At 35.7% G+C, this 27,351-nt stretch overlaps 3 protein-coding genes across 7 annotated transcripts in view; 1 reads left to right on the forward strand and 2 right to left on the reverse strand.

The window, feature by feature from the left end:
- Positions 1-7,471: 7,471 nt before the first annotated feature.
- Positions 7,472-27,351, reverse strand: part of LOC143343936 (CCR4-NOT transcription complex subunit 6-like) — a 253,776-nt gene continuing 233,896 nt past the window's right edge. For 4 of the 5 annotated variants that reach the window (XM_076769357.1, XM_076769367.1, XM_076769386.1 and 1 more), the window contains 7 exons: positions 18,706-18,774; positions 17,667-17,979; positions 17,121-17,272; positions 13,742-13,972; positions 12,991-13,168; positions 12,767-12,906; positions 7,472-12,642 (listed from right to left, as the gene is read on the reverse strand). In XM_076769357.1, the coding sequence (XP_076625472.1) occupies positions 12,566-12,642; positions 12,767-12,906; positions 12,991-13,168; positions 13,742-13,972; positions 17,121-17,272; positions 17,667-17,979; positions 18,706-18,774 (1,160 nt within the window). In that variant the 3' untranslated portion in view covers positions 7,472-12,565. Of the gene's footprint in view, positions 12,643-12,766; positions 12,907-12,990; positions 13,169-13,686; positions 13,973-17,120; positions 17,273-17,666; positions 17,980-18,705; positions 18,775-27,351 lie in introns of those variants that run through there. The other variant, XM_076769375.1, reaches the window with a different exon arrangement.
- On the reverse strand, positions 15,344-16,610 carry Yip1d1 (Yip1 domain-containing 1). Its single transcript, XM_076769546.1, has 2 exons — positions 16,258-16,610; positions 15,344-16,180 (listed from the first exon to the last, which is right to left on the reverse strand). Exons 1-2 carry the CDS (start codon positions 16,439-16,441, stop codon positions 15,621-15,623), a joined length of 744 nt encoding a protein of 247 aa, XP_076625661.1. The 5' UTR covers positions 16,442-16,610; the 3' UTR covers positions 15,344-15,620.
- On the forward strand, positions 23,389-25,239 carry LOC143342693 (uncharacterized). Its single transcript, XM_076766825.1, has 5 exons — positions 23,389-23,406; positions 23,531-23,656; positions 23,797-23,899; positions 23,970-24,096; positions 25,029-25,239. Exons 1-5 carry the CDS (start codon positions 23,389-23,391, stop codon positions 25,237-25,239), a joined length of 585 nt encoding a protein of 194 aa, XP_076622940.1.

Here is a 27,351-nt window from a genome sequence, read left to right on the forward strand (position 1 = left end):
AAAAGGAACATTCATATAAGAAACTGATTGAAATTTAGGTTGAAATCTAATATTGACACATTATATGTTTCTATGATTAGAATTAATATATTTGAAACGATCTAGTAATTTGTGCATCCAATAACAGGTCGATATTCAATGTTCAAGTAGAGCCAATGAGCGGCTTGCATTCTGACGTCACAAGAGTATAACGTCAATTAAGTAATTAATTGTTTGTTTGGTATCTTTTTGTATTTATTTTATTTATTTTTCGTATCTATTTCATTTATTTTCAGTTATTTGAAATATAAGGCTTAATCTTTCCTTCGAAGTATACATCAAGAATTGAGACGGGGTACGTGACTCCCTCATCCCACTCCCCACTCCTCGCGCAGCAGACGTGACTGATCCTGTTCGTCATTCTTCGTCTGGAAAGTGAGATGATAAGTGCGTTGACAGTTTCGCGACTAATTAGGTACGTAATTTTTAATTATTCTCATCTGAATGTCCCGAATCGTTCGTAGTACTCTCCGTTAATCTTTGTCTGTGCTCTCATGTAATATTAACACATATCTATTCGAAATTCGGCCGGAATCGCGAAAAAAGTCGAGTCAGTTTCGTGCATTTCCTTACATGTCAATCGACACCAATTATGATATCTGCAAACGTCATTATGAATTCATAGTACATATTTCATGTTCAGTCGATCTTGAATTAAGGTGTGGATGCATTTATTTTAACACATCGGATTGTAATTTTTGTTTTATTTCTGTTACAGATTTTGCTGCAATTCGGCTGGAAGGGACGCTACCGGCATGCAATGGATGGACGCCATTGATGCTTGAAAATCGCAAATCGAGGGAATAGGAAATTCAATATTGGTACAGACAACTTCATTATAACAAGTAAGTATGTATCTATATATGTTTACCAATTTTTGTGTTTTTATGGATGAAATTTAATACTAAATCGATAGATAGACGGATTTGAGTGTTTACTAAATTATTTTTCATTTTTAATCCCAAATTTTCATTTTTTCTTTTAGAAATTTTGATGACCGCGCGCAATGCGATCAGTAAATTCAGTGCTTGCGTCGTTTAAAGTTTCTTGTTTCTCGAAGCACAGTGGCTTCTAATAAATTATCGTTTCGATTTTAAAGACAAGGGAAATTCGAGTCAGTGTATAGTGAATTTTAGTCAGAGCACCGGAGTTCTCTTTGCTTCATGAATCGCGATAGTAAAGTCAGTGTGTTGCTGAACAGGAGTATGTATTTGGCGATGCCCACGAGCAAAAAATGTAAGTATCTTCGTACTTTGTTCCGAGTACGTTTAGAAAAAAATTGTTTCTTTGAAATGTTGCTACATCAAATTTCCAATATTAGCAGACATTTTTGTATTAAAATTAAAATCTCTGCAATTTAAGAAATAGAGTGTTATATTTGCTGTTTCTTTTTACAGGATCATAACATCCCATCAACGGATATACATTTTACGGACCCAGGAACCTCTTGGACGACTTCGCTGCTGACTACGTTGCTGATTTCGGTGATGATTTCCCTGATGACTTCCCTGATGACTCCTACTAGCCAACATCGTCGTGCGGGTGCTGGCATTCTACAATTGGTGAGTTGCATGCCAATTTTTATTCCTCTGGTCCCCAAGCACGTTGTAGGACAAAAAGGTCCGAATCGACGCGGGTGACCAGTTGTATACGTGCAATCTCTGATAAATACAGTGACCACGGGTATGAATCATACCCGTGAGTAGTAACATGTACTGTTATATTTTTTTTAGTGTAGGCTAGGGTTTTCTTGTGCTCCGCGATTTCTAATTAGACAAATAAATGTTCCATAGTATGTAGTAACTTAATTACATTTACTATAATAATAATTATTGAATATATAATTTTGAATATTGATTGTCTTTTTTATATTGTTCATGTCTCGCATGTAAATATAATTTAATAACTTTGTATCAGAGGTACCAAAGCCTTTCCTTACATATTGAAAAATATGTTTCAATTTATGCACAAGAAAATATTTCGCGACGGATAAATTCTTGAGTCATGCATTATGTACTATATGTTCATCTTCAAAAAATATGCTTTGATGACAGAATTGTCCGAGGGTTGAATGTTTTAATTAATTTGCTTCAATCATTTATCTTCAATTTTCACAGTAAACTATTTTATCCTAAAGTCTTGATTAAAGTATTTTCTCCTAAATAATACAATTATGTTTCATTATTAATTTATATTAAACATTTGTTACTCATTTATCAAAAATAGAAATTCCAGTAAAAGAAATAAGTAAATACTATTTCGTTATTCGTTAGTATTCACTATAATCACTTTTTTAGTTCAGGATTTTCAGGTTACCTTTCCGTGTTCATTGCCTAATCTCACTCAAGTGCCCAGGTGCTACTTAGGTGAGTGAAGGCAATGGGCACGATGGTTTAGTTTATAAAAATTTCTAATAATATATATGTGCGACTGACATTGCGCTAGTGTATCGTGCGCGACGCAATTTACATATATGTGCGTTTGTGGTTAGGCTGTGTAATTGCGTCGTTTTAAAAGTTCATAATAATTTACAATAAAAATTCTACTTCACCATTTACATATTTTTTACATACACATAGATCATAGTCTGAAATATTTAATCAAATATATACGGCAATTAGATGCTTGATCTTAAATAACAGAATGAAAGTCGATTGCGATCATTTATAAAACATGTAATATAAATACGCAATGGCCACTTGGCTTTGTCAGTTGATTTCAGGAAATTGGTACGTACATTAGAGAGTGAATGTTGTGTAAAATGTTCGGGTGTCGGAGGAACCCCGGGGAATCCTCTCTAGTGTAGGCTTTTGCGCTCGGACATTATGTGTGAGAACCGTGGAGTGTTTGTTTGCGAGAATGAGTTTTACAATTTTTTAAATACAGGGTTAGGTAGGTAGGTAACTTATTTTCTGGTATGTGTGTTAGATTTAAGTAGGTAGGGTCAGGGCAGGATTGTACAGGTCCTGTGCCTGTAGTTCGATTTAAGGAGTCGAAACGTTAGCCGATCCAAACGAATTGTTCCGTTTGTTTTGGTTTTAGTTTCGATTCTTGGAATCGCGCGGCTCTACAGTCGCTCTTCGCGGTCGCGTTCATTCGCGGTAGGTTTCCCGAGACGCTCGTCCCGCTTGAGTTTTGTCACATCTGTTCTGATAACGATTCCTAGAATCGTTGAAGGACTGTATGTTGCACGGAATCTCGAGCCTAGTATTAAGTTTCAGGCTTCGGCAGGACCGCCGAAGAGAGAAAAGGCTCTGCGGAGTCGAAGAGGCCCTGACAAATTGTCTGAAGAGTGGGCTACAACAAATGGCTCTTCATCTTCATCTTCGGATGGGGATGGAAAATCATTCTCTGTTACTACTTTGTCACTGTATTTGTCTGTAGTTGTAGTTTTTCAGATGGTACTTATATTACAACAATTAGTATTTTATGGTAAATCGCGGTTTGCATTAGTGTTATCACAGACGAGGTATACGAGTAGACCTTTCACCGTATGGACTTTCGTGGCCCAATCTGACTGCCATACCGACCTGAAAATTCGGAGGTGATTTTAGCGTCCTCTTCTCATGGATGGCGGTCAGTTGAGAAACTATTCACTGAATTAGTATTGATAGACAAACAGCTGTAATGTTTGCGTAAATACATGTGAGTTGACTATGGAAGGGATTAAAATTCATTTCTGAATCTGTTGGTAACGTTGCGAATGACACGAAAATGGTAATGGGGTTTCGAGACCCCATAAAAATGGGCCGAAAAAATACATTGGGTGAAAGATCTCCCCGTATACCTCGTCTTTGACAATACTCTAGAATCTTTGATGAATCAATGAAAATCAAAAATAATCTAGCAAGGAAGCTCTATATTTATGATGACCTATGCAAAGCGGATTGCAGCCAATTTGCTAATATTATTTAGTTTTTAATTAATAATTGCATTACCCAGCAAAGAGTATTACGATTATTAATTAAACGCTAAATAATATTACCCAGGTCTCACCACGTGGAGGTTGCTGCGAATGAAGACCCGCACTAATCGATTTCCAACCACCCTTCATTAATAAAGATCTTCTGTGACCAACGATCGTTGGTCGAAGAAGAAACAAACGAAAGTGCAACCAATGAAAGACGCACAACCAACGAAGAGAGTTGGAAGAGTTTTCAAAAGAATTTGTCTTCAAATAAAAATAACCTGTCTAACATAATGCCTAACCAAACACCTGCCTAATTATAAATTTAAATTCGTTTATTATATCAAGGAACAATTCTAAATTCGCAGCCATTAGCTCGGTGTCACCCACGAAGAATAACTTTTCTATCGTGGGTGACACCGATTACCAGGTCTCACCACGTGGAGGTTGCTGCGAGTGGAGACCCGAAGGGAGATAGGTGGAATCCAAGTTCCATCGATCTCCCTTTTACATGCTTAGAAACTAGATTAGTCATGCCAAGTAATTATTTTGTTTAAAAAGGGATGAAGCTAAATTGTTGGAGACGCGACGCGACGCGATGCTGAACCGTGCAGCAGATCTTCGGATCGAATCAACACTACCCTTGGTAGATTGATTTCTATTTCTAGAAATCGATCTATCATTGGCAGGCGACTAGATCTTTCGGACAAACTGGACGGTCGATCACATGTTTCGTTCGACGAAACAGTGGTGACCGAAGCAAGAAACGAGATAACGAGTCGAGAGAAGCTACTTGTTAAATAATTACTTGGCAACATTGGGAGACGCATACAATAGGGACTTAAAATTAACGTCGAAGCTCAAGTCTAGTCAAGTTGAATCTAAAATTCGGACGATAGAAGAAAACAAAGTTCCTTTGATGTTAGTTGTACCAAGCAATTATGTGGTTAAAAAGAGGGACGAAGCTAAATCGTGGGATACGCGACGCGACGCGACGCAACGCTGAACCGTGCAGCGGATCCGAGGATCGAACCTACTGCCCTTGCTAACTCGATCTCAACAAGAAAACAGAGAACTGCAACTCCGAATCGAGGTCTCCATTTCTCCAACACAACCCGCCGGGAGCCCGAAGGACCCGACTTAGGCTGTCTGACAAAGAGAGAGTACCTGAGACAGAGTCGACTTCTGCTGGAAGGTATACGTTTCCGCAGAATACGGAAACTCCACACCTTCCAGCGAAGTGCCGTTTTCCCTCAATCAAGCTTACCAAGGGAAGGCGATTAGATCTTTCGGACCAGATACACGGCCGATCACATGTTTCAATTGATGAAACAGCGGTGACCGAAGCTAGCAACGAGGGAACGAGAAAACGAGAAGCTACTTGTTTAATAATTGCTTGATAGGACGCGGAAATATGTACAATAAAGAAATCTTCGACGTTAATTTTAAGATTCGCGGCGAAGCTTAAGACTAATCGACTTAGAATAAAAAGTCCCCCGGTGGTTGTGGTGTTTTCCATCGATGTCCCTGCGAATAATCTGAAACTAAAATTGATACCCATATTAGTGACATATGAAAGGAAATTTATTAAACACCATGCAAATTAGACAAAGCGATGGAATAATTTGTCGTGCTGATGTACCGAAGAGTGTGAATCTTTAAGATTTTCGATGTTAGACCTACCTAAGGAAATGTACAAAATTTACATGATAGAAACAAAGTATTCTACCTATACTTGCGTAACGAGAGATAACAATTCATAGAATAATATCGAAGTAAAATAGCAAACGATTACAAAAATTATCTGAAGAACCATACCAACGAAGACGAACAGAATCAAAGATTGAACAGAATTGAAAATCCAACGATGAAATCGAAGAGTGAACAGATCCAAGAATTAAACAAAATATCTCAACGAAATAGAACAAGAATAAAAATCTTATTCTAATTTTTGACATCAAAATTCATAAAACAATATGGAAACAAAAATGGTATATGATTCGACACAACCATGCCAATTCAAAAAATAAGACAGTAGTAGAAATAGAGGAAGAAAACATAGTAATCAGATGAAACCGGACAGTCAAACAACATTGAATTATCACCAAACAAATAAAATAAACTGGTCAATTCTGTAATAATAACATAAACAAGTAAAGTGAACTTACTACTTGTTGAGCATTAGTTACCATTACCAAGGAAGCATCAAAGGTCCAGCTGCAACATAAGAAACGATTCGTAATTTAGCAAAAGCGATGGACAGTTCCATAACATTCAATTGATATCAAACGACAAAATAGAAGTGGGGAAAGCAATTTTAAATAGTTCTTACCAGTGGTCATCACGGTCCGACACTGGTCAGTAGTGGTCAGTAAGTGGTCAGTAGTCGGATCTGCACTGGTCAGCACTGGTTAGTAGTGGTCAGTTCTGGTCAGCTCTGGTCAGTCCTGGTAACTCCTGGTCCCCAGTGGTCAGCGCTCTACGAATGGCCTAGCTTCGGCCCGCGAGACCCGAGTCCCCTGGATGCTCCAGGGGTACTGAAGAATTTGTCCAATGGTAGTCTTCGAATGGGGAGACAGTGTCAACTTGGAGAGTTAAGAACCGCTTGGTCTAGAGAACAATACTATTTCGATTGATCCCACCTCTTGACCATTTCTGGATCTTCACTGGACTGCTGACCTTGATGTCCACCTTACTGTTGACCACCAGTGACCATAAGTTAGTCATTGTTGATCATCGACCCATTAAAACTATTACGAAGATTAAAGCCTTCTTACGAGGATCCCCTTACAATTTGATGCATGATCTTTTTAACATTTTGTTCCACTTTGAAAGAGTGTATCTCATGTTATAAGACACTCATGGTACAGCGATAGCGTTCATCCCACTAGCGATAAGTCTATTCTTTACCTCGTTTATGTGTAATAGGTATACATGGGTTGGAAAATAAAAATGCCTGGGCAGTTGAGACTCAAAATCGTATGCAGGTTGACACAAATCGGATTTTAGCTGTTTCGAAAGCAAGAAAGAAAGACTCACATTTGCCTTCTTTGTGATTATTTTTTTGTGTTTGATATTCTGGGTAGGGTCCAGGAATCAGCTATGAATCTCCGCAGCCTGAGTGACCTGAATCTTCTTTCACTCCGTTGGAAAACAAAAAGATTCTTATAATGTCATTTCCTACCATAAGAAGCGCTATGGTTGCTTTCTCCAGCCTGTTGGTAACGTTGCGAGTGACACGGAAACGGTAATGGTAAAATAATAATAAAAATACATTGGATGAAAGGTCTACTCGTATAAGTTGTCTGTGATAGTATTTTTATATATCGGATAAAATCATTAATAACAGCAACTCTGTACACCATGGGTAGAAAGACTTTTCTACGTTTGCTAGCTTTACTGTTATTTAAACGAAAATACTCTCGTCGCTCAAAAAATTTTGAAACTTAAACAAATCATAAAAGAGATAAAAGAAATAAATGACTTATTTGTTTATTTTTGTATACTTTTTTTTATTTAATAAGAACGAACGGATTGAGGCCATTATATTTGAGTATGGGGCTTGAATTTCGGGTATCGGGAATTTTATAGATTCGAAGAGTTTCAAATCCTATCACTAGTTGTGAATAAGATGTAGGAGTTGAGTTGTGGTTGTCGGGAATCGGCAGTTATGGAGGTTTGAAGTTGATGTTCGCGTGTGTCAATGTTTTACATCGTTTGCAGAGTCGTGTATTTGTTTAACCTTCTACTTTTATTCGTCGATTTATTCGAATGAAAATTTATTATAATATATAAAATATTTGAGTACATTTAAGTCACTGTGACGTCCTGGGACGTTTGGAGGCCCGTCAGTAAGCGCTGTAGCTTCATCTAAATAAATTCTATTGAGATTTTCTCGCAAATTCTCGACCGTCGTCCATTTTTATATATACAAATTTCCAAATAGTTCTCTTTCTTAATTTTCTAATAAAAGGTCAGCCCTACAGCCTGACCGACGAGTCCTCTATCCCGGGTTTAGGTGAAACACCCAAAAGCCTTATCTTTTCTTCCTCGCTTCCCACTCTACCGCCCGGAGCTTGCCCTCTCTATATGCAATAAAAAATCATCTTTTAGTCGCCAGGACACGTAAGAGTAGGAACAAGAACCCAAACAAAACAGATAACGTCGTTCGGTTCGGACTTTTAGTTGTCCCCAGGACGTTACATCACAAAAAATATTATATTTCAACGATACCATTGAAAAGATACTTAAAATTTCTTGTAACAGAGAAGATCCGGAACAATAATGTTGAAAGAACAGAGATACTGAAAATTATATTTCTAGTGTCTACATTGAAGACTAAGGGCTATTAAATAAAAGTTACTTCAGTTAAAAATAAATATTCTTAACATAACAAATATAAATACATATTTGTTAAATAATTTTTTAGGATTATTTTGCAGAAATACATATTCGTTTTTTACCATTAATCGAGTCAACTTTGAAAATTAATCTGCGAAGAGGTCACGCGCAGCGATTTTTGCAATTTTATTGGATTAAAGAAATTTTCAATAAATCCGATGTAATTTTTATTCCGTGCTCGTTAGTCTTCACTGTGAGTAGCCATAATTTTCGTCTCGTTCGATTGCTAGTTCAACAGTTACAATTTATCGAAAAGAAATTAGCATTGTCGTTCAAACTTTTGGTAAATCCAGCAATTTTCAAAATATTGACAGATCATTTGTAGTACACTTAAACATTGCTACGGACTACAGTATGTATCTAAATTTCAGCAAAATCTGAAATGTTACTTCAAAAAGTGTCCGATTTGGCATTGACTGACCCTAGTATTAATTTTTAAAAAGTAACAAAATGTGAGCTCTGAAAAATTCTTTTAGCAATAGAAATCACTAAGTAGAGTACAGTAGAAGACATCATTATTATCACTATTACTATTATTATTATTATATTATGTGTCTCTAGTATATCATACAAATCACCATTAATATATGTACATACATACATGATTAATGGGCGAAGTTCAGCAACAAGTACTCTTGAGAAACATTACCGTGTTTTTTTGATCAGTTACGTATTCACCATTGATTGAAGTTCGTTTCGCGTCAAATAGGTTCGAATGGAACGGTAATGTTAAAGGACGAACGTGTTCTCGTTTTGCTGAAATCCATTTTCTTGTTTGGTTGAGCGTAATACGTTTATAAGACGATCTTCAAATTATCGTTTTCACGTGAGTACATATAAATCGCGTATTTCAAACGACACAGTCGCTTTCGTGTGAAATTCTAATTTCCACTGCGTTCCGTATAGTGTAACGAGGTTGTAGGACCCCATAAATCACAGACAGAAAACTGCGTCGAACATTCGATCGATTTTATACTTCGTTTTCCTAATATTACGAATCCATCGCTGGTGAAATAAGTACACATGCTGGAGCAAAAAATCAAGTTTTTTAATTTTTTAAACAACACGAAGTATAATGTGAAATTTTAATGTAGGCCCGAAATTATGATTAATCGTCTTACAACATTTTACGTATGCATTACTCTTTTATAATGTGAGAATATGGTTCGTGGATAATATACGAATGTATATACAAATAGAGATTGCCATTTCTATTCTCATTAATTAAAACTATAATGTAATTATCTATTTTATACAACATTTACTACAAACATGTCTTTATAAACTATTTTTATACTACTTGTATAATTCAGTTGTTGCTCTTGACAAATATGAATAGAATACAAGCTCATTTTACATTTATCACATTTATTACATATAATCAAAATTTTGCAGAGTAATGGTAGTGCCGTTTCATTTGAAAGATGCTTTTAGAAATATTAACAATTGCACATGATAAAGGATATTTAAGTACGTCTATGGATCCTTTATCGTTATTGACGTTGCGTAAAATAATTTTTACATCAGTATGTACGAAATAAAAAATTTAAATTAATATTATACAATAATATCAGTGTTTTCGATGTCATAAAACTCATAATACTATAAAGAAAACTGGCATTACATTTTTAAATATATAATAAATTGCTATTATTATATTATAATGATTGCAACAGGCATGTCAAACTCATTTTTGTCCAAAGGCCATTTCGCGCTTGCTACAATATTTTAAAGGCTATTTTTCAGTCATGCCAACACCCTTTTGTTGCAAGCAAACGCGTTCGGGGGATTAAAAAGAAAACAATTATTTCTAAAGTAAGAAAACAACAGGATGTATTTATTTATAAGAACGGGGTACTTTAATACCACAATTTTTTGTCCTAAAAATATTATTTTGCTTTTTGAAGATGGCACCGTTTCGTATTCACCAATATCTCAAACTTTGGTATAAACCCTTAATAAATTACTAAAAAGGTTTAATTTAAGTAGTTCATCTACCAAATGAATAAAAGTGAATTTGTTGGTTGCCGGAGCAATAAAAAAAATATAAAAACCAAGGGAATGGATCGGGTCGCATGGCGGCCTGCGAGTCGTGCGTTTGACATGCCTGGATTATATATTATAAATACAATGCTAACATGGAAAAGTATCTATTACAACTTACTATCGTGTAAGCAGTCTGACAAAAAACTAATAAAGTGTTTATAAAACATTTAGAAAAATATTATATTATTTTGAGTATAAATAAATTTGAACAATGAAACTTATACAATAAAATAATCGATTACGATTGATATTTTGTGTATATTATTTACAGAAGTAAAATTTCTATAGAGAACAAATTAATATAGATTTGCATTTCTTTGTTCATACATTTTTAAGTTATACTTATTATGTCAAGCTTTTTTGTCTTAACTAGTAACTATTCTAGGAATTGAATTACAAGACGCCTACGTCAGATAATTAATTGAAGGATCGTTTTATAATTACCTGAAAAAGCAACACTCAAAGTTCTGTAGTTCCGTGACAAAATGGCTTTCACATTAATCGTGTCAAATTTTTAAAAATTCCTGAAACTTGAAATTACACGTGGAATACACAAAATTGTCAACTTTTACCTACGACATATTAAATGGCACAGCCTCGCCTTTGATCCTGCCATTTTCTGATAGATTATAATTTTATTACACAGAGATATCGCGATTTTTGAAAAATTGCAATTTGACTCTTTTCCTATAAAATGTGCGTGGTAATGCGTGTAAAATATGTGGAATGTGTGAGAAATTCCAAAAACAGTGCAGTGCGTTTTTTAAAACACCTAATATTACTACATATTAATAAGTGCACCAAAAATGTACTTTTTCTGGATTTTCACACAAATCCCACAGGCCTTAACACATTTTGTATTCGTTCCAGACTTTTTCTACAGTATCCCACACACGCTTCATTCACATCTCAACATCGTCCATACATATCCAACACGCATTTCCCGCATGGTGTAATAAAAAGAGCTAAAATGCAAGATTTAAAAATTCTTCTTCCACATTGATGCACGATTATTTTTCACGAAATTACAGAATTTTGAATTTCGCGATTTTTTAAACGATTATAATACGATCCCTTAATTTTCTGGCAGAGCGTATAATGTTGGAATCGTAACGTTAAACTTAAAATTATAATGAACATTTTGCGATCAATGAATTAAATTATACATTTGTTTTGATATGTATAATAAAATTTCTTAATTTGAAATAAAAAAGAAAAAAGAATCGGACATTAATGTACTAGCTTTAAAATGAATTATCCATAGGATCTAAAATGCATTGGATTTGTCGCCAGTCAGTAAAATACAAGTATACAATCAGAAAAATCAAATTGTGCAGCATATATAGATCCAGTGCAACTGAATTAACAAGTAGTACATTGGTATGGTACACATTAATATCCCGAACTGAATCTAATGAGTGAATGTCAGCTGATTTTCATAATGCTATGATCGATGAACATCATTACATTACCATACTTACAAATAAACTCACTACAATATCATCTATTTCTTTATATAACATTATCATTATCAATATATGTGGCCAATAAGAACAGATTTGTACTTGCATTGAAATTGTTAAGTCAACTCCAATCGTTTCGCACAGCCCAGTATAGTGTGTATATTTTCATATTTTTAGTTTTTGTTTTGTTTAAAAATACAATTTCTTGTTGGATGGCAGCATTCTTATCAAAAAATTGGCTTGGAGAATGTTGTAATGACATTTAGGAAGAGATTAGGGGTTTTCTGGTAGATACTAATTTCTTAATAAATATGTGAAATTGTTCCAATTGTTAATGTCAATATCACAGCGGCTTGATCAGAATATTTTTTTGTAGGAAAATAGGTATCTACAATATTACGATGGTAATAGAGGTTACAATATTCTTAATGTGGGAAAGTCAAGTCTTAAAAATGCAATACACTATACATGGGCTAAACGCATTACAACACGACTCCCTTCACCTGGTCATTAGAATTATTTATTGATATCTGATATCTTGTTGAATGTGCGGCAATATGAAGTATTTGAAATATTCTCCATTAGAATAGTCGTTGACTGCGAGTGATATTGCTAAAGCCAGAAGTAAGAGAGAATGTGATGGAGAGTTTTTCTTTATTATCATTTATTTATTTCCTTATTTTTACTTGGACCTAGGTCGCAGCTGCTGCTACCTTCTTGAGATCAGACCATTGCTTGTTCCTACTATTGGCGTCATTTCGAATTCCACTAGTAATGGAAAATGATCTGAAACGAAAATTTTTTGTTTTTTTTTGCAAATCTTTTTAAAGAAAAAAAAAGAAAAAATGTAAAATAAATAATATAAAATTTGTATAATCTCCCATTTTATAATTCGCAAAAATTTACTCACCAGATGGAACGTGAGGATGTGGGCAACCGACCACTTTGTGTTCTCTAAACCAATCTGCGTTTAAAGGACCCAAAAGTCCCAAAGGTACCATACTTTGTTTCGAGTAGAAAATGTAATCTATTATTCCTTTGAAATCGAATCTGAAAAGTACACAAAGCCGAGCATATAATCGTATTTTTTACTTCGTTTTTATTAAAAATAATAACAAACGTTGCAACACTTACGTGAAATTAGTATAGGGCATAATATCTTCACTATAGGCAGATGCGAGTTTAAACGAGTGGGTAAATTCGTTAGGTTTATCGCACCCAGAGATCTTTTGTAAGCATGATTTGTATGTTAAGTCTTTAAAATCACGGTGATCGGCCGCTACTCGTCCCGATGTAAGAAATTCGATTACACCTATATTTAAATGAACGTTAGCCCAATTATCAATTATTCGAACGCCGATTATCCGAACCGATTATCGAAATACAAAACTAGCGTTTAAAAGAAGTGCATTTTTGAAAGATTGTTCGAGTTTGGATAATCGGTGTTCTATCGTGTTCGATTAAAATTAATAGTATACATTAATAAAGAATGCTTACTAATATAATTAATAATAAGTTCATACTTCATAACAAGTCATGCACAAAGTGTATCATAGCTGTGAAGTATAAAATTAAACAAAAGTTTAAACGATTGTTTGTGTTACAGTGATACATTGCACACGCATTTAACACAATTTACTAATATTTTCTTCTAGTAATAATACCGACACTTAAAACGCACGTATGCTTGTTACAAATGAAAGCAACCATAAATACGTACATTCAAGGAAAAAATTCAAAATAAAAACTGTGTCTATTAATATTAAAATCAGTAGCAGCATTATTATTTCTACCTGCGGGCATTTGGAGTGATAAGAGTATACAAAGTACCTTAAGCATTGAATATTGCATGCGTAAAAATGGTGGAAGAAAATTAATTCTGTACCAGAATCAGGTAAGGAATTGAAGTCACCACAAAGTAACAATTGAACGCTGGAAGAGTCGGGCTTGCAGCCTAGCCTAAAAGACTGACCAGCTTGGTCCAAAATGGAACGTAATTCATTGCTGAGCATCATTGTTTGTATTAATTTAACATCACAAAACTCTGGATCCCAGTGGATGTGTGCTGTGCAAACTAAAATCGGTTGTTGAATTTGTGCTGAGTCTGATGGAAGGCCTGAAAAAAAAATAAGAATTACGTTTTATGAAATTGGAACTTGTATCGTTTCCGTTCGAACAATAATTAATAATTGTTTAGTTTGTTCTGGAAACAGTTTTTTATATTAGATACATTTAACGTTACGTCTATATCTACATCTTTTTATATGTAGATATAAAGAATCTTGAATGTAATTTGATCTACTTTATTTCTTGATGGAAAAACTTTTTAAATTATTGTTATATAATTATAAAAGAATTTTGTAGTGTTCCTTCGTATGCCTGTGTTTTTGAACATATCTATTGCGCGCCAGTTTTGGTTCCTTCCCCTACTTTTTTGTTTTATGCAAGCGAAGTCGATGCTGGCAAAAAGACTATTTTATATTACATAAACTGGTCTTTTTAAGTAGTTAATTCGATGAATACTTGATCAATTTAAATAAAGTAATCTCTACAATAAAAGTTTAGACGCATTCGTCGAAACGTGCTTGATTTTTAAAAAGTATCGATTAATATCGATGGTAACTTGTATCGATATATCGATGTTTTCTTATATTTCGTCGTGCCTACGCTTTTCATACAGTTTTTTCTTTATTTCTGTGACACCTTTTTCCATGAATTATTTTATAATGATTACTCTAATTAAAAATATTGAAGATAGTATAACATTTATATAAACAATAATTAAAAGTGCAGGAGTTTGAACTTCTGCTCAAATAGATTTGACGTCACAAACATGGCGTTGCATCGTGACGCCAGAACGTGTTTGAATTGTGTGTGCTTCATTAGAACACTGGACGTTGCTTAGTACCCTCAGGAATTCGCATTCTGCCATACTATTGATGGCATTTACATTCTAAACTAGATCAACGGTGAATACGGAGATTCATGTTCTACAATTTACATACCAGGTAATAACAAATATTCTCATACGCGCCCGATTGTGATCGGAATTTTTCGAATTATTCAAATTTCAAAACTTCATTACTAATTAGCAAATGTTTCTGTAGAAATGTATATGCATCTGAGTCTCATTAATGTGTACATCTAATTAAGTTCTATAAATAATGGAAGAATTACCTAGAAGTTTACAACAAATGATTAGGGACAGAATGGATAGAGCTGTTCGAATTACTGCTGCATGTTATAAAAAAATAGAACAATTTTTAATTCTTTTAGTCTTTCACTATTAAAATTATTGTAGATAACTTTCCGAAATTGCTTTTTCAAAGTTTAACTTTGAAAAGAGGTAGTAAAGAATTTACCTAAATCAAATAAAATACAACTAAAGAAGGTCTACCATATTATTAAACATGTAAATTTCGTCATATTTTCTATTCTTTCTTTGATAATTGATACAATGTTATAAAGAAAAAAATATAGCTAATTATTATACACTTTATTTGAAAGTTAGAAAAAATCAAATACATAGTTTTAACGATGACAATTTACATACAATGTTCCTTTATAAATAACACAATGTTAACAAAATATCAAACTAAAATGATGATGCTGCTTTTTATTTGACAACTTATTTTGTAGATATCTGTAGAACACTTTTTACATAAATTAAAAACATTTTGGGAATTAAGTTTTTTGTATGCAGCAAAAGTTTGACGATGATTCTTTGTGAAAAAATTTTAAACCATTAAGTTTATTATAAGTTATTAGAAATATACAATCAATGTGAATGTCCCATAAAGTAGTGCACAAGGATAGGCAATGAGAAGACGTTGATTCATTTCCCCAGATATAGTTGAAAGAAATCTAGATGCTGAAAGTGTTGCCCAAGTAACAGCGATTATAATAAGAAGTAAACCGATAGGGTCTTGTAATTTGATAAATACACTAAAACCAGCCAGTGCTACCACTGGTAACAAACTGTATCCTAAAATAGATGCCACAGCAAAAAATGTAATATCGTTAGTATTGCTCATTAATACCAAAAGAATATACATTAATATGCATGATATCACAGCTAAACCATAAATGTGACCAAAGTATGCCTTCGAGGCAGCTATCGAAAGAAATGCAGCAAGTATTAAGCAAAATGTGATTGGCCCGGCTAAATCAGAATCCTGTAGTAAATAGTTTGCATCGTCGATTTGTCCTCTTCTGTGAAACGGATTTAAAACGGCTAATGTCTTTTGCAATATTCGATCAATATCTATGCCTAGTTCTTCCAAAAGTGGCGGTTCGTCCTCTTCGTCTACAAATCTATTCGAACCTATACTTTCATATTTAAAGCGATTAGAATTCATATCTGAATAAATTCCGTATACGACGCTTGTTTTAAATATTCACCTTTTATAAAAGCATCTTGATTGAACATATCGCCGCTGTCGGCATTTTGAATGTTTTCCGATTGTTGATCATATGTTTGGAATTCGAATTGTTGGTTGGGTTGCTCAAATGCAGAAGCATCAAAATTATATTGGCCTTGCGATTGATGCCCCCAGTATTTATCCTGATCCATATACCCAGACATCTCCGTACTGACTGTTATATGAATTTACTTGTGTTTTTGAGAACGTGATTTTTCGAAAATTTAAATGCCAAATCGTTGACATTAAACATGTACGATACTAGCCTGTATACTTGTAGTATTAAACTATTAGGATTTTTATGTACATTTCGTGATGACGTACTATTCGGAGGTTACCGCTAGTAACATAGATGACGTATTCGAGCTGGGGAATTGTTCCAGCATGTTGCCATATTGTTTTAGTTTTTCGAATCAAAAACCCTAGCATTATCTGGGGTGTGTTCGAATTAGGTTTGTACGCTTGCATTCTACAATTACATAGAAACGCTCCAATCTACGGCGCGTATGAGCGATTATGTCGAACATGAAAGATTACATATTCTTTTTCATATAGTTCAATTTCATATCGATCTAGTTACTTTAGCTATTTTTCAATTTATCCATATTTGATGGAAAATTGTGTAATATCGTGCATTCTGCTCGTTTAAAAATATCTCTATCGTTGATGGAAGAAACTGCAGCCTTCTTTCGCTACTTTCAAGCACTGTGTTTCCAACGTGGCATTAAATTAAGTAATTTTGGCTGCTGTTAATGTTACGTATTGAGATGAAGTAAAGATAATGTAAAATCGGTTGTTTTCATTCTCTAATTTTGTTACTAGGAGATCAGAACTGTTACTTACCGTTGTCCCAAGCAGCTTCCTTTGTCCTAAGCAGGGCGGCGAGTCCGATATTATCTTTTGGCATCACTCTATTCAACATGTTGTCAGAGCCTTCTGCGTTCGCCATTGCCAACTGATTGAATTCGACTAAATGCTCTTTTATCAAGGTAAATCTGTAAATAAAAGCAGGAACGGTGAATTAGAACGACAAACTAATTTCAATGTTGATATAGCATAAATATTTTTACGACTTTTAAAGCCTCGATTTTAAAAACGCTACTCTAGGGTCTTTTTTATTCGATTCAATTCTGTATTATTCTAGTAACTCAACTAGGGACTACATTACAACCTAACCAACCGAGTACTTTACCGTACCGACTGAGATCCTTCTTTATCTACAAATTTGATCGCCGAAGTTCGAAACTCTACCACTTGCGGTTTACTTAAATAAACAAAGACACGTTTTGCCAATATGACGTTTGATCACGTTAGTCAAGGCTTTGCCAATCAGTGAATTTAATAAAGAAAAGGAAATCGACAAACTGTATTCAAATATCGCGCACTTACTTCGCCGTTCTGTAAAAAATGGCGCATCCGTCCACGTATTTACGATCGCTCTCCGCCATGATCTTTGCCCGAGACTTCGGTGAAAAGATCCCATCATAACCGTCGTGTTTGAGCTCTGGCAGGAAAAAATTGTAGAATTGGTCTGTCTCGACTTCCTGCAAACTGATAATGTCCGCGGCGTAATGTCGTATCTCGTCGAGAATTCCTTTTTTCCGATATTCCCAATCAAGCGCCCAGCTCGGACAGTATCCGTACATTTGTCGCGTTGCGTACTTGTCGCACAGCACGTTGTAGCACATTACCGTGAATATACCTGCAATAGAAGAGAAATGCTTCGTAAACACGCGGCAACAGCCCAACTCGGTTCGTTTCGAACGAAAGATTAGCAAAACCAACTACCAAGAGACTACCAATAATCCACGAAACACACATAGAACTCGGAACTTAAACAAACGAATAATCTGGGTTCCTCCCACTTTAATTAAAAGTTTGTCAAACAGAATTCGTGACCATAAAAAACCTCTGTTATTAATGAAATCGGAGATTGTTATCGCGAATTCTCGGTAGCCATAGTCATGACTGTTACGACGCCTAATAAGAGTCTAATTGTGCCACTCCAAACGTCGGAATGATAATGACACATAATTACTGTCTTCTCAAAGAAGTTATCTGGCACATTTGTCCACGTACGGTCCATAATGATTATGATTGTCAGGGTCGTCGCGAAAGGTGCAAGAAATAATTTGTACGATCCTGCTACCACAGTTGTTAGTCCCATTCCGCGTTGCTGCACGTACTGACCTATCACGATCAACGGACTTCAAATAATTCCATGCGTTCCAAAGCTCGTGCACAAAGTAAAAATAGGCGACCGGTGGTATTGTAACGGCCAGAGATTTCAGTGGGCGGAGTACCAGTATCCGATAGTAGTGTATCTTAGTTTACTTAACACTTTACATAACGAGACATGGGCATACAAAAATTGGCTACTTTCTTTCATTTCTTGAAATAATTTTATATCAATGAGTGAATTGCTTACATGTTGGTCTCGTCCTGTTCGGCCTCGTCAATGGTATCCAGGGTCTCTGAGGCGGATGGTTCGCAGTCACTGGAAGCAGAAACAGATAGCAATTGTTACTTGTATCGTTAGTTAGAGTTTACGAATGGGAATCCATCTAGTGCAACTACATTTTCTAGTTAACAAACAAAAACAAATAGAGTCACATGTTTAATTTTAAGGAAAGGTCACGTTTTGTGAATTTGCACTTGTTTCTGCTCTTCTAGATGCACAGACATCGTGTAATAATCTGCAAGAAGGTTTAGAAGAATATATATTTCTATTTGTTCTTAATAATTTACAGTTACACAGTGCAAAATATGTATTATTTTAAGCGCTACTAGTTGTAAAAGGTTTTAGTAGCGGATTCTAAATAATGGAAGTACAGGAAAGCTACGAGAGTTCTGAGTTACTTCAAGGAAGGTTCGATAGGCAAAGGGACGGACTAACACGTAATTTAAAATGAAAGTATTGAAGTAGATATAAGTCAATTTGACAATTTGAATTGTTTTTAAACTGTTTAGATTTGTTAGGTATCTTAAGAGAAGTTTCGAAATATTTTTATTATCGACCACAATTCTACCTTTCGGGATGAAAGCACCATTTACATGTAGACAGGTGTTTTTCCTATTTATCAAGTTAATTATATTAAAAAACTAAAGACAACCATGATATTTTTATAGGAAAATGAACAAATAAATATTGCATTGGAGGCTCCTTCCGATGCTAAACAACTTTTGTTCGGCATGTTTTTTCATACGATGAATAGTTTATGAGAAAATGGAGATTTTATGTTCGCTTGACTTAATTTTTATACAGGGTGTTCGGTCACCCCTGGGAAACATTTTAATGAGAGATTCTAGAGGCTAAAATAAAGTGAAACTCAGGAATATCAATTTGTTGATTGACACTTCGTTAAAAAGTTTTAAAAAAATTAAATTACAAAATTTCAAATTGTTCTAAAAAAATTATTTTTGGTTGCGGGGGTCAGATACAATCATATTTGGTGAATACACATACCACCGAAATCCTACATATTTTCGAGAAAAAAATTCAGGAAGGTGGACTTTTTCGGCGAAATTAAAAAATTTCAAATCGTTCTAAAAAAATTATTTTTGGTTGCGGGGGTCAGTTACAATCATGTTTGGTAAATACACATACCCCCGAAATTCTACGGACTTTCGAGAAAAAAATTCTTTACCGAAAATATAATCTGAGGCCAGAAATAGTTCCCCGAAATTTCATTCATATCTTTAAAATGTCATAACTCCTGAACGGATTGGACGATTTTGATGTTTAAAAAAGCAAATTACGCGTATTTTGATGGAGAATATGTACATATCGCAAAAATATTCGAAACCTTGTTCCTTAACCCCGTAAAATGAGAAAAACACCATCAAAATGGTCTAATTTTAAAATGGCCATAACTCCTACAATAGTGAATATATTTCAATGAAATTTTTTTCTGAAGTAGTACTCATGGGTACCTACAAAAAAGTATTAGACAACATTTCCATACAGCGTCAAACAAATTTATTAAAAATCAAAAATTAGTTTTTAAGAAAAATCGACAGGGGGTAGGTGCCTAAATTTTTCGACAAAAAAAAAATTTTCAAATCGTTCTAAAAAAATTATTTTCAGTTTAGGGGGTCCATTACAATAATTTTTGGTGAATAGACTACCTCCGAAATCGTAAGCATTTTCAAGAAAAAAATTCAGGAATGTGCCTAAATTTTTCGGTGAAAAAAAATTCTTTTAAATCGTTCTAAAAAAATTATTTTCGGTTGCGGGGGTCAGTTACAATCATTTTTGGTCAATAGACATACTCTCGAAATCCTACGCACTTTCGAGAAAAAAATTCTTTACTGAAAATATAATGTGTGGCCAAAAATGTTTCCCCGAAATTGCCGTTCTACGGGCGGGGCTTTAAACGTTAATAATGTAGCGTCCGGTCGTACGCACAAGGAAAAGTTTTTCTTTCGTGCAAACGGCCCACGTAATTTACGACTCTTGTTCATCGAAGCTGTTTTTGAGGAAGATATTTTCCAGACTCGCGTAGCGAATGTATTCAGTAAATTCTTTTTTCTAAGTCCCTCAACAGCAAATAAAGACCGTCGTAAATTAGGGATTTCCGGAGGACACTCGACGCGTTCCCATCGGAGTTTCGCCAAGTGGGCCCAGCGCGGGTGGCCCGAAGGAAATCTTGCAGTGAGGGCGCAACGTCGTCCCCCTCGATCACCACGCCGTTTCGAAAACAAGCACGCTGTGGGCGTAAGAAATAGGCGGTGATTTGGGGAAAATAAACGGCACTGATTGGAAAGGCCCAACGCGTGGGGTTAACCAATCAGGGTTGTTTAACAATTTTACCAGTGCGAATGTGGGGTCGACATGGAGGAAAAAGCAACGAAACAGGACTTGCTTTTGCGCGCTCCAACGAGTACGATATCACGAGAATAAAAGAACTTTTGTCACCCCAACAGTCTGCATTATTAACTATCTATCCCAACAATAATTTTTTAACGAAGCTTCAATCAACAAATTGGTATTCTTGATTTTTGTTTTATTTTCACCTATAGAATCTCCTATTAAATTTTTTCCCAGGGATGGCCGAATACCCTGTATACCCTCGGGACTCTGGGATTCGGCACTTGCGAGAAATAGTAGAAATCAGGAGACCTTTATCGGTGGCTACAGCGAACTACTGACGCCATGCGACATGCTACGATTTCAAAAATACAGCACACGCCCCCTAAGATTTTATTATCGACGGTTACAAAAGCAACAGAAACACAATTTTTCAGCTCGTCTTTACCAGTTTCGAAAACTGTATTATTTTGCAATCTGAAGCTTTGTTATTGAAATATAAACTCGCGATACTTGGTAAAAAATTACGGATTTTACGCGTGTTTTTCAAAAAAAGACTCTGCAACAAAAAGATTAGGCAATTCTATGGTACTATTGGGGCAATAAGCCTACTCTACAATTTAGATAAAATCAAACTGGCAACGACATTAGTTTTAACAAGCAGAAGTGTGCTTCTTCGGTTTCCAACATGTCAGGGATTGGAAAATCTAGTGCCAAGCGGAAAAGTGGACGAAATTGCTATAGTTTTTACATTCCCTTTTCCCCCAAGCTGATCGCCGCTATTTGACTTCATGCTACACTACGCATGATTACACGTTGCTGCATCGTTATTTGGTAGCTTCTCCCAAACATTATGCTGGATTATGATGTGTAAATGTAGGTTCTTGCCACGGAATCTTGCCACGATTGAATATTACGATGAGCGTAATCAAAATTTTCCGTGTCGAGCTCTGTTACTTGCAGATTTCGCTCAAAATTACTGATATGTGTGTTTGGTTCGTAGTATTGCGAGCGATTACAGCGGAATGTCGACAGTTTACTTTCGAACAATTTAATGACAGCTCAATAATGCTTTCTACAAAAGAGATCGTAAAGGGAATTGTAGTTTACATTGGTTGAAACACGAATGGAAGCGATGGTAGATAAAATTTAGCTAGGCAAACTATCGTTGGAATTGATTATTCGATTTTTATTTTGATCAGATTAGAAGTTAAATTTTGGCTGAATAATTGGTTGGAGTTTGGAAAGCGTAAATACAGTAGTTTTCGAGCCAATAAAACTCAAAGGAAACAAGTTTTTATTAAACAATTCTTTAAAGAAATTGTCATTTTAGTAAAAGATGCAATTGCATCTCCTACAATTTTGAAGATTTTTCCCAGTTGTGTGGGACACCTTGCATATAATATATGTATCTTACCTAAAATAATAAGTTTAGTGGTAAGAATTACAAAAAAGAAGAAAGAATTTCATCGACTTTCTGGATTCAACTGTATTTTGGCCTTATCGAAGTTTAAATAAAAAAATCTGAAAAACCAAAAACGATTTCCACACCCGTGTTTCCCCTTGTCAGGTGAATGGCCGTATGCATTCTGACTCGCATAATGGCACACTCCGCATACGCGATCCGATCGGAAGATTGCACCACGAAGGTTACATGATAATCATCTGGGATATTGCTTCTGCGTATGTTGTAACCGAATACCGCGAACATAGGCCGATATGGGGGATCAGGACGCAAGATCATTGGTATTCAGTCGGCTGGCTATATTCCATGAAACGACCAAAACCTATCGACTGCAATCTCTCTTTGGAAAGTGACTAGCCGTGGTCGGCAGACGACAAACATAAAGGACGATTTCGTTTTGCCTCATGAGATCCTCCCAGAGAAAAAACTCGTAACTCAATGTGTCTATTTTTCGCACTGTTTTCTAGTAATGTCCTTAAACAAGTCGAAAACCCCGATTTAGTTGAAAAACCATCGGTAACTTAACCATCAGTAAGTCAACCGTCGGTAAATGAACCATCGGTAATCTAACTGTCGATAACACGTGTACATGGTAAAATGCTTTTCTTGAAAAAATTTTCCAAAGATGATTTATTTTTTCGATCCTCTTAAATTGATTCTACAATTAGAATCACACCCTATGCGTTGGTATTGATAGCTGAACTATAATTTCTTTCTGTACGCGTGTACAACTTCACTCTGTCGACGTAACGTGATTGAGCAAAGTTTGATTGAATACTTTTCTCAAATATGTGCAACAAACTCATGACGGGACGAAGAATCACGTGTACGGAAATATGATATGCACGACACAGGTTATTTCACCTTTTTACAAAATTTCTTTTGCATTGCTAAACAAATAGGAAAAACCCTCGTCAACTTATAAAGGTTAGAATTTAATGACATCGGTTATTACTTTATATTTTATTTTCATCGTAGTCGTATGTGGCTACCTGGTGTCCCGTATGTGACAAACGAGTAAGCGACAAAGGTGAAGATACCTATGAACTCCTTGCTCATATTCGCAAATCTCACCCCAAGCGTTCCTCTCAATATTTGCCTCAGGTACGACATTTTTCTTGTATTTCGTACAATTGAGTTCTTCAAATTTAATCGCAACAAAAAAAAGTATTTAAAAGTTTTACTTCTTTCTTTTATTAAGGACATACGTATGATTTAAGTTTGTAAAATATTAGGAAGAAGAGAAACAAGAGTCAAGGGTAACTAAACGAGCAACTTCGAAAAGTTCTGCCGCAACGGACTGCAACGCCAAGAAAAATGAACAGAGAAAAGTCTACGCGACTCGTGGTATATTATCTGTGTTATTAAGTTTCTGTATCGAGCGGAAAATTATTTGCCCGTTCCTTATTCCTCGCAGTGGATACGTGGAAGTCGCACAATGAGAAAAAGCTCTGTCCTCAATGTCACAAAGAAGCAATACCAACGCTTCACGCCAGAGGGGACACGGTGACAACTTCGCATATTGGAGCACTATGCTTGTTAGGGTAGGTCGGGATCTTGCAAGTATTTACGCCTCTGTTGTGCTACGAGATTGATCGTTTATTAATCTTTCATGCACGATAAGATCTTGACAGTAGCAGTCGAGGGGATAAAGAGACTACTTATAGCGAGTCACGAATGACGTCTTATAACGAGACAATACTGTACACACTTGGATCAACAGCCGTAATTTCGTTAAAAAAATCGTACGGAGGTGATCCTGCGCTCGTTTTAAAGGTTAAAGTCTTCCCTTTTTCCATTCTCGATACAACTTTTTCTCAAAATTTTATTTGTTACGCGGCAGGGAAACGAAGATACTCATTATTTTTATCAAAATTCTCCAACTTCAAAAGAGTCTACGGTGCGTGATAAAGTTTTTTTGAGTTTCGTTTTACAGTGAGATTGAAAGCAGAAGTCTCCCCTTTACAACGACCCCCTAAAAGTTAACGTACGATTTTTTTTCTCCAAATTATCGCATTTTGAATGAAATATACTTCGATAATTCTAACGCCAGCGGCACACTTTTCATTCAAGTGGCGATGACTCAGGTACCAAAAATCATACATCAATTTTTAGAGGGTACTTGTAATGGGGCGACTTCCGCCTTGAATCTCGTTGCAAAACGAAATCCGAAAAAAATTTATCGCACTTCGTACAGTCGTGTTAAAGAATTTTGGCAAAGAAAGAGGCCTTCTATTCCCTGCCTTGTAAATAAATAAAAAAGAATTTTGTAAAAAAATTGTAGAAAGGATTGAGAAAATAGAGGCTTTGGTTTTCAAAATGAGTGGAGGTTTACCTCCGTACGATTTTTTTAACGAAGATGGTTGTTTATTTTTGACGAATAAAAACATTAAATTTTTGTCACGATTCTGTGACAGAGCGGACAGTTTATTTGTCGTAGATACTATTTCGTTAAAAGTATAGTGATTTGCAACAGGTGTTGGCCACTCTGCTTTGTACCGTTGATGATGAAGCGCGCGAAGAAAGTTCGCATGATTTGCCCTTTGTGTGGGTACGCGTACGGCAGATTTCAGTATAAAAATGCCGGTCTGGCGCAGTGCAAAACGGATTCCGAAGACTCGCAGGCGCGACTTTCATCTCCGCCGCGAAGCTTTCGTTTACAAGCAACGAGCAAGAAAGAACATTGAAAATTAATGCTTTGAAAATGTGTACTCGTCATTATACGAAAAAATAATACCATTTTTATCGAAACAATTTCTTTTTTATACGCGATGATTGAAAATTTATATCGCGTTTGAAAACGTTAAATCCCTAGATCCCATTTGCTTTTGGAAAAATGCAATTTCAGAGTATTTTTCCTTCGGGTTTTCCCGCGTTCCAGTTTTTATTGCAATCTCCGGGTTGTAATTTACGAGACTCCAGGTTTTATATTATAAGTTGGCAACCCTGCGTGTGCTCAGGGAGGGGGCCGCATTTCCGCTAGCGGCGACTGTGCATTTTCATTAGTGCGGCCTGGTTTTTCCCCGGCTGTAGGTAATATTTGTGACTCACGCTCGGACGGGGAAACGAGTTCGGATTTATCTAGACCCCAATGAACGGGAACCCTAACTTCATGGAGTATTGGGATCGTATCATGTCTTATTAGTAGCTGTTGCTTGCAGCTGACACGGTGATAAAATCACTATTCTTCGATATTGGCTCCAAACTCTGCTCCCTACTGCTTTCCACACAACTAAACAACACTATCACTTGAATTTTACCCTTGGTATTCCAGATCTGCATCCGGCCTTAGAGGTACAACACAAAAATATATTTTAGTATTTTGCAAATCAAGTGTAGCAGCAGTTTCCAAACACTGGTCACAGCAAACCTGTTGCTTAATTAACTTTTATGAAACAAACATTATCTCCCGAACTAAAAGTATATGTATCGGTCATTGCAAATGAATATTACCTTCTTGCAGAATAATGTACAGCTCGTTAGGTAAGAAGTTCACCTACCTGAAAATGAAACAGAAACAAGTCGTTAAAAATACACTAGTATCTCAAGAATAAACAATGACACGCAATGAAATAATTATACGAGTATACGGGGTTGTACTTTAGCGATCAATCCTCTTACACCCTCTACCCTAAATGCTCCGTAGATGACTTAAAATAAAAACATACGATAAATATATTTTTGTACAATATAATTTATTCAAAATAGTCCACATTTATAAAATGGCGACTTTAGGTACGTCAGGTTGAAAGCTAAATAGGATGGAAGGGTCCTGGAGGCCTGTCAGTAGATTCATCAATAAAGAAATCTAATCTAATAGGCCCAGTTTCAGACGCCATGACACTCATTGAGTGCTTGCGAGAGATACAAGCAGTTGAGAGTGCCTCTAGCGGCGAGTTTGGGAAATAATGATAAAGAAACGCCGAGTTACTCAGTCGACACATGCTTCGAACTTTTGGGAATAAAAAATAATCTCCAACCGCTAGATATACTCAAACAGCAGTCACTTAAAGCGTTATAAATCATCTTGCGATGGTTTAAATGTCTCGAAATTTGACAATACTTGCCAAGTTTCTTTTGGACAAGAACTTCTGGGAGAGTGCATAATTAATTTGAAGGTTTTTGGAAGCTCCGAGCTAAACTGGCGTTTCTTTAAAGTAGTCCGCTATTGTTGCACCGAGAAGAAGGTAGTGAATGGTTGGTAACAGGAGAAATGATAAAACGGCGGGAGGAAGCGTACCGGTGACGCGGCAGAACTTTAATGGTGAAGTTGTTCGCAACTGTCTACGCGATAAGTTTATAATGCGGCAGCCACTCGGTTACCATTGATAACTATGCTGCCTCCTCGCGTAAACTTTGAAACAACCGTACAAACCCGTACCCGCTAGAAGTCACGTTATTCGGTCTAATAGGTTTCGCAATTACGGACTATCGAGCTCCGGTCGAGTAACTAGACACAGTTGTCGAGGACAGACATTATTCCGTAATGATCAACCGAGCTTAAACCGCGAGTTACAAAATTTAAAAGTTCCCGCGTCGACAAACAATAGAAAACTGTCCGCGGTTCATAAGATAACAAAAGAAAGGAACACGACGAGTGACTGTAATACCGATACATCGTTTACTGATTTGTCGGTAAATCTAAAAAAATAGCCTCAAAGATTTATCGATAAATCGCTTCTTTTTTACCGATAATAGAGTGCGATAGAATCACAAACGAGGTATACGAGTAGATCTTACATCTAATGTATCTTTTCGGCACATTTTTCTGGGACTCTAGAGCCCCATTACTATTTTTG

Source organism: Colletes latitarsis, chromosome 1 (genome assembly GCF_051014445.1).
Source record: "Colletes latitarsis isolate SP2378_abdomen chromosome 1, iyColLati1, whole genome shotgun sequence".
Classification (NCBI taxonomy): domain Eukaryota; kingdom Metazoa; phylum Arthropoda; class Insecta; order Hymenoptera; family Colletidae; genus Colletes; species Colletes latitarsis.

What these genes read in the sequence shown, in the direction of transcription:
- LOC143342693 (XM_076766825.1), top strand. An exon ending in AAAAGTCTACGCGACTCGTG is followed by an intron (nt 23,900 to 23,969) that starts GTATATTATCTG and finishes TATTCCTCGCAG; the next exon opens with TGGATACGTGGAAGTCGCAC. An exon ending in GGAGCACTATGCTTGTTAGG is followed by an intron (nt 24,097 to 25,028) that starts GTAGGTCGGGAT and finishes GATTTGCAACAG; the next exon opens with GTGTTGGCCACTCTGCTTTG.
- Yip1d1 (XM_076769546.1), bottom strand. Translation starts at nt 16,441, where the DNA reads ATGTCTGGGTATATGGATCAGGATAAATACTGGGGGCATCAATCGCAA. An exon ending in TCAAGATGCTTTTATAAAAG is followed by an intron (nt 16,181 to 16,257) that starts GTGAATATTTAA and finishes ATGAAAGTATAG; the next exon opens with GTTCGAATAGATTTGTAGAC.